At 45.4% G+C, this 7,854-nt stretch overlaps 1 protein-coding gene across 1 annotated transcript; it reads left to right on the forward strand.

Moving 5' to 3' along the window:
* Nucleotides 1-418: 418 nt before the first annotated feature.
* Nucleotides 419-3,915, forward strand: LOC125532476 (receptor-like protein 35). Its single transcript, XM_048696528.1, has one exon. It carries the CDS (start codon nucleotides 510-512, stop codon nucleotides 3,696-3,698), a length of 3,189 nt encoding a protein of 1,062 aa, XP_048552485.1. The 5' UTR covers nucleotides 419-509; the 3' UTR covers nucleotides 3,699-3,915.
* Nucleotides 3,916-7,854: the final 3,939 nt, after the last annotated feature.

Consider the following 7,854-nt stretch of genomic DNA (forward strand, 5'->3'; position numbering starts at 1 on the left):
CCGGCCGGCCGCATCAGGACTTGGTCACGACTATGTGCACTGAAATTGTCTCTAGTTAGTACTAGTTACTTGCGTGCAAAGGCAGTTAGATTTGTGAACGCGTAGCAGTCCACGTATTTTCTTTAAGAAAATGGAAACATCACCAGACAAGTGTACAGGTGCGTGTCGATTACGGCAATGTTTGATAGAGCTTCCGATGGCTCCGACGCCTCCTTATCATATACTCCCTCCGTTCCTAAATACTTGTCTTTCTACGCATTTTAACAAGTGACTACATACGGAACAAAATGAGTGAATCTACACTTTAAAATATGTCTACATACATCTGTATGTAGTAGTCATTTGAAATGTCTAGAAAGACAAATATTTAGAAACGGAGGGAGTACGTACCTGCGAGGGAAGAAGTGATTTTTTTTCTCTCGATCATATCAAAATGAGTCTTGGCTTGACTTATGATATATATAAAAGGAGTGGGCAACAAGAGGAATGAGTAGTCTCAAGTTGTCAATATGATGATCTCCCGTAGCAGCCACCAGCAGCAGCAGCTCCTGCTGTGCCTGCTCCTTCACTTGTGCCTCGGGATCCAGCTCTCCTACTCCATCGCCACCACCAGCAACCAAACTACGTGCCGGCCGGACCAGTCCTCGGCACTGCTCCGACTGCGGCGTTCCTTCTCCGCCACCACCGACTCCACATGCACCCTCGCGTCGTGGCGGGCTGGCACGGACTGCTGCCACTGGGAGGGCGTCACCTGTGCTGCCGCCGATGGCCGCGTCACCACCCTCGACCTCGCCGAATGCGGGCTGCAGAGCGCTGGCCTCCACCCGGCGCTTTTTGAGCTCACCTCCCTGAGCTACCTGGACCTCTCCTCCAACAGCTTCGACGAGTCCGAGCTCCCGACCGTCGGGTTCGAGAGGCTCACCGAGCTCACCTACCTCAACCTGTCCTACACCGACTTGGTAGGCAAGATACCACACGGGATACGGCGGCTCAGGAAGCTGGTATCCCTAGATTTCACCAATTGGATTTATCTTGTTGAAGGCGACAACGACTATTTCCTGCCACTCGGCGAAGGAAGGTGGCCCATCGTAGAGCCAGATATTGGATCATTCGTTGCTAACCTTAGCAACCTCAAGGAGCTTTATCTAGGCAACGTCGACTTGTCCGGCAACGGGGCAACATGGTGCAGTGCCTTTGCTAATTCCACTCCACAGCTTCAGGTTCTCAATCTACCAAATACCCACATCGATGCTCCGATTTGTGAATCCTTGTCCACCATTCGCTCACTGACCAAGATCAACCTAAACTATAACAAAGTGTATGGCCAAATTCCAGAGTCCTTTGCTGACTTACCTTCCCTCAGTGTTCTTAAGCTTGCCTATAATCGCCTCCACGGACGGTTCCCGATGAGGATCTTCCAGAACACAAACTTAACGGCTGTTGATGTTAGTTATAATTCCAAGGTATCTGGTCTGCTTCCCAATTTCTCATCACATAATATTATGATGAAGGAACTGCTTTTTAGCAACACTAACTTCTCTGGTCCCATTCCGAGGTCAATAAGTAATCTCACATCCTTGAAGAAATTAGGTATTGCAGCAACTGACTTTCACCAAGAGCAGCTTCCCACTTCAATTGGTGAGCTCAGATCATTAACATCACTACAGGTTTCTGGAGCTGGTATAGTAGGAGAAATACCATCTTGGGTTGCAAATTTGACTTATTTGGAAACTTTACAGTTCTCCAACTGTGGGTTATCTGGTCAAGTACCTTCCTTCATAGGTAACCTCGAGAACCTAATTACGTTGAAATTGTATGCATGCAATTTTTCTGGTCAAGTTCCTCCACATCTATGTAATCTTACTCAATTAGGCACCATAAATTTACATTCCAACAGTTTCCGTGGTACCATCCAACTCAGCTCGTTCTTCAAAATGCCCAACCTATTCAGCTTGAATCTTTCAAACAACAAGCTTTCCGTAGTAGATGGAGAATACAATTCTTCATGGGCATCCATCCAAAACTTTGATACTCTATGTCTAGCATCTTGTAACATATCCAAGCTCCCTAATACCTTGAAGCACATGCATCGCGTTGAAGTTCTTGACCTTTCAAACAATCACATCCATGGCCCTCTACCTCAGTGGGCATGGGATAATTGGATCAAGTCTCTCATCTTGATGAACATATCATACAACCAATTTAGTAGTGGTATTGGATATGGCCCTGTCATTTCTGCTAATATGTTTGTTATCGATATCAGTTATAACCTATTTGAAGGGCCTATACCTATACCAGGACCGCAGAACCAACTATTTGATTGCTCAAACAACCATTTCTCATCCATGCCATTCAATTTTGGTTCTCACTTAAGTAGTATTTCCCTACTCATGGCTCCTGGAAACAAGTTGTCTGGAGAAATTCCACAATCAATCTGTGAAGCAACAAGCCTTATGCTCCTTGATCTCTCCAATAATGATTTGATTGGCTCCATCCCTTCTTGTTTAATGGATGATATGAGTCGCCTCAATGTATTAAATTTGAAAGGAAATCAACTTCATGGAAGATTACCAAATAGCCTAAAGCAAGATTGTGCATTTGAGGCATTAGACTTTAGTGATAATCAGATTGAAGGACAATTACCTAGATCTCTAGCTGCTTGCAAAGACTTGGAGGTTTTTGATGTCGGGAAGAATCTTATTAATGATACATTTCCATGTTGGATGAGTATGCTTCCTAAACTTCAAGTCCTTGTTCTAAAGTCCAACTGGTTCATCGGAGATGTGGGGCCATCTATTTCAGAAGATCAAAATAGTTGTGAGTTTGGAAAACTTCGAATTATTGACTTGGCTTCAAACAATTTCTCTGGATTATTGCGAAATGAATGGTTTATGTCAATGGGATCCATGATGACTAAAGATGTCAATGAGACATTGGTCATGGAAAATCAATATGATCTACTTGGCCAAACATACCAGTTCACCACTGCCATCACATACAAAGGATCTGATATTAGTTTTTCTAAAATATTGAGGACCATTGTCATCATTGATGTTTCTAATAATGCATTCTATGGCCCTATTCCTGAGTCAATTGGGGACCTTGTTCTACTCGGTGGGCTAAATATGTCACATAATGCCCTCATTGGACCGATACCATCTCAGCTTGGCATGCTACATCAACTTGAGTCACTAGACCTGTCTTCAAATGAACTTTCCGGAGAGATCCCATTGGAGTTGGCATCATTGGACTTTCTTTCGGTTTTGAATCTATCCTACAACCAGCTGCGGGGAAGAATACCTGAGTCTTCCCACTTCTTGACATTCTCTGATCTCTCATTTTTAGGAAACATTGGCCTATGTGGGTTCCAAGTGTCCAAAGCATGTAACAACATGACACCAGATACGGTTCTACATCATCCCAAGAAGGTATCAATAGACATTGTACTATTTCTTTTTGCTGGATTGGGATTTGGTATCGGATTCGCAGTTGCAATTATCTTGACATGGGTGAGGGTGTCCCGGATTACCGAGGTCCTCACACAGCCGACCTGTCTCTCATGGTCCGTTTTAATGGGCCGCTCTAATTCATCAAAGGAAGGCCGGACTACAAGCGACCTCGTGCTCCAGCATGAAACCTCCGAAGACTTGGCGTCTCCTCCAAGAAATTTTAGCGTAGCCAGCATGTTTACCCCCTGATGGCAACCGACCATATGTAACCCTAGGTACCCCTGGTGTCTATATAAACCAGAGGGTTTAGGCCGTAGAGGCAGATCCATAACCATCACAGCCATCTAGGGTTTAGCTCATCTGATCTCGAGGTAGATCAACTATGTAATTGCCATACCATCACATCAATACAATCAAGCAGGACGTAGGGTTTTACCTCTTTGAGAGGGCCCGAATCTGGGTAAAACACCGTCTCTATGTTCCATGTTACCCATTGATTCCAAGATCCACAATTTGGGACCCCCTGGTGTAAATATGTCCTAGAGGCAATAATAAAATGGTTATTATTATATTTTCTTAATCATGATAAAGGTTTATTATTCATGCTTGAATTGTATTGACCGGAAACTTAAATACATGTGTGAATACATAAACAAATACCATATCCCTAGTAAGTCTCTACTAGACTAGCTCGTTGATTAACTTACTGGAACATTCAAACATATTTAGTTGCTCCAGAGAAGTGTTATAGGTGTAGTCTATTTGGATGACTTAATCCTTAGTTAAATAAAAGTCCATTTGGATGTTTCTAGAAGAAATAAGGAAACGAGGTCCATATACATAACAAGCATGATAACAGGCAACATTTTATTTTCTATGAACGATAGGGTATAGAAACACCAAAACGGAGAACGTCGCCATCTCATATAAAGTGTCAAACTAATGGTCAAATTGTCTATGATATGACCCTATTTGTTATTTACTAGTTTGAGTCTACATTTCAATTCCGTGGATAAATAAATTATTATTGATTCAGATAATCTCACATATCAAAATAAAGTATATTTGTTTAATTGGGAAATATTTAATAGGATTTTTTTGGATCATTTGCATACTTAGAATTTTTAATGTGTTGGTCATTTTATTCCTCGTATTATTAACTCGAAAAAACTTACCATCATCCAGCGGATCGCGGCGGCCGCGTCCGCCACCTCCCCTGCATGACACACGTCCAAGTGAGGGCCCGCATGTCGTCCTTTGTCGAACACGCTTCCGAAACAAAGGCTGTGTTTCTGAAACATATGAAGCGTTGCAATGATATACAACGGATCAATGTTTTGCAACAAAACCTCTGTTGTGGAAATTTTCTGCAATAAGACCTCAGGTGCAAAAAAAAAGTTGCAACAAAACCTCAATTGCAATTTTTTTTTTGCAAAAAAGTTATTGCAAAAAAAATTCTGTAACAAGACCTATGTTGCACAAATAATTCCGGCAACAAAACCTGTGTTGCAGTTCTGGAGGCGCGCTCATCTCACTTGATGTGGCAAATCTGATGGCTCATGACCCGACTGATCTTTTAAAGATATCAGCCGACGGACGCGTAGCACGCCCCTTAATGCGAAGTGTTGTAGTTTTCCGGTCATGCAGGATTAAAGGGGAGATGACACTTTGATCCCATGTTTTTCCTAACCCGATGATTCTTGTGAATCGAAGAGGAAAAGTTTTCTTGATATTTTATTTTAGTCATAATAGATTTTTTAAATCCAATTTTCACGGTGCGTACCAAACCATAAGTTAACCCACAAAAAGTATCATCGCTTCCGCCCTCAAGGCGATAAGGGAGAGCCATCGTCCTCCGCTGGTGCCAAGCCCACAAGCCCAACTCTCCGACATCATGGGGTGTGCGGAAGCCTGCTACCTTGACGTCGTATCACGGATAGGTTAGCGTTAGGGTTTCACGACAACGCCTACAAAAAACATTTTCCCAAGACTTCCAATCTCGAAGACGTCGTCTGAAGTGGCCTTGATGACTCTGTTGAGATGTACTTTGTGTTGCATGGTATCAGTTTTTAGGTTATAATCCTCGTCTTCCGCTGCCGCCGCCGCCGCACGCTCCTCCTACGCCGCCACCACACCGCCGCCGCCGCCGCTGCCGCGCGACTCCTCCCGTGCCGCCGTCGCCGCCGCTACCCCACCGCCGCCGCGCGACTCCTCCGCGCCGCCGCTGCTCCCCAGCCGCCGCCGTCCGCGTGTCTCCCGCGCTGGCCGCCGCTCCTCTCTCTTTCGTCGGGCGCCGCTTCTACAGCCGACCGCCGCCCCGCTGTCGCCGTCGGACCCGCGACAGTGTCCGCCGGCCCGTCCGTCGTCGCCTCTGCCGTCCCGCCGCCGGTGCTCTCTAGCGCGGCTCCGCCACCAGCGCCATCCGGTGCAGCCCCGCCGCTGTACGGCGCGGCCGCCGCCTATGGCACGCCCGGCGTCACCCACATGCAGCCGTCGCCGTACGGCGCGGCCGCCGCCTACTGTTGGGTTTCGTAGTAATTTCAAAAAAATTCCTACGCACACGCAAGATCATATGATGCATAGCAACGAGAGGGGAGAGTGATGTCTACGTACCCACGCAGACCGACTGCGGAGGCGTTGACACAACGTAGAGGAAGTAGTCATACGTCTTCACGATCCAACCGATCAAGCACCGAAACTACGACACCTCCGAGTTCGAGCACACGTTCAGCTCGATGACGATCCCCGGACTCCGATCCAGCAAAGTGTCGGGGAAGAGTTCCATCAGCACGACGGCGTGGTGACGATCTTAATGTACTACAGCAGCAGGGCTTCGCCTAAACTCCGCTACAGTATTATCGAGGACTATGGTGGCTGGGGGCGCCGCACACGGCTAAGGAATAGATCACGTGGATCAACTTGTGTTTCTTGATCTGTCTTTGGTGCTAGCCCTGCCCCTCTATTTATATCTTGAGCCCTGGGGTCGAAACTTGGAGTTAAAGCCTTCACAAAGTCGGTTTCACCCGATAGGCAAGAGTCCTTCTCGGACTCCAGGGCCAGACGCCAGGGATCCCGGCGTCTGGACCCAGACGCTAGGGACCCTGGCGTCTGGCCCCTGGACTCCGCAAAACTTCCTTTTGCGCTTTCCAAAAACCTTGTAGGCTTTCCGCTTTGGCCCAAATAAAGTGTTCTCGTACCCAAACATTTCGGGAAACATCCGGAACCCCTTCCGGTGATTTCCGGAACCCTTTCGGTGACCAAACACTATTATCATATATATCAAACTTTATCTCCGGACCATTCCGGAGTTCCTCGTCATGTCCGTGATCTCATCTCGGACTCCGAACAACATTCGGTACATCAAAATGCATAAAACTCATAACAACTGTCATCGTAACTTTAAGCGTGCGGACCCTACGGGTTCGAGAACAATGTAGACATGACCGAGACACGTCTCCGGTCAATAACCAATAGCGGGACCTGGATGCCCATATTAGCTCCTACATATTCTACGAAGATCTTTATCGGTCAGACCGCATAACAACATACGTTGTTCCCTTTGTCATCGGTATGTTACTTGCCCGAGATTCGATCGTCGGTATCCAATACCTAGTTCAATCTCGTTACTGACAAGTCTCTTTACTCGTTCTATAATACATCATCCCGCAACTAACTCATTAGTTGCAATGCTTGCAAGGCTTATGTGATGTGCATTACCGAGAGGGGCCAGAGATACCTCTCCGACAATCGGAGTGACAAAACCTAATCTCGAAATACGCCAACCCAACATGTACCTTTGGAGACACCTGTAGTACTCCTTTATAATCACCCAGTTACGTTGTGACGTTTGGTAGTACCCAAAGTGTTCCTCCGGTAAACGGGAGTTGCATAATCTCATAGTTATAGGAACATGTATAAGTCATGAAGAAAGCAATAGCAACATACTAAACGATCGGGTGCTAAGCTAATGGAATGGGTCATGTCAATCAGATCATTCTCTTAATGATGTGATCTTGTTAATCAAATAACAACTCATTGTTCATGGTTAGGAAACATAACCATCTTTGATTAACGAGCTAGTCAAGTAGAGGCATACTAGTGACAATTTGTTTGTCTATATATTCACACATGTATTATGTTTCCGGTTAATACAATTCTAGCATGAATAATAAACATTTATCATGATTATAAGGAAATAAATAATAACTTTATTATTGCCTCTAGGGCATATTTCCTTCAGTCTCCCACTTGCACTAGAGTCAATAATCTAGTTCACATCGCCATGTGATTTAACAGCAATAGTTCACATCACCATGTGATTAACACCCATAGTTCACATCGATATGTGATCAACACCCAAAGGGTTTACTAGAGTCAGTAATCTAGTTCACATCGCTATGTGATT

This window comes from Triticum urartu, chromosome 1 (assembly GCF_003073215.2).
Source record: "Triticum urartu cultivar G1812 chromosome 1, Tu2.1, whole genome shotgun sequence".
NCBI lineage: Eukaryota > Viridiplantae > Streptophyta > Magnoliopsida > Poales > Poaceae > Triticum > Triticum urartu.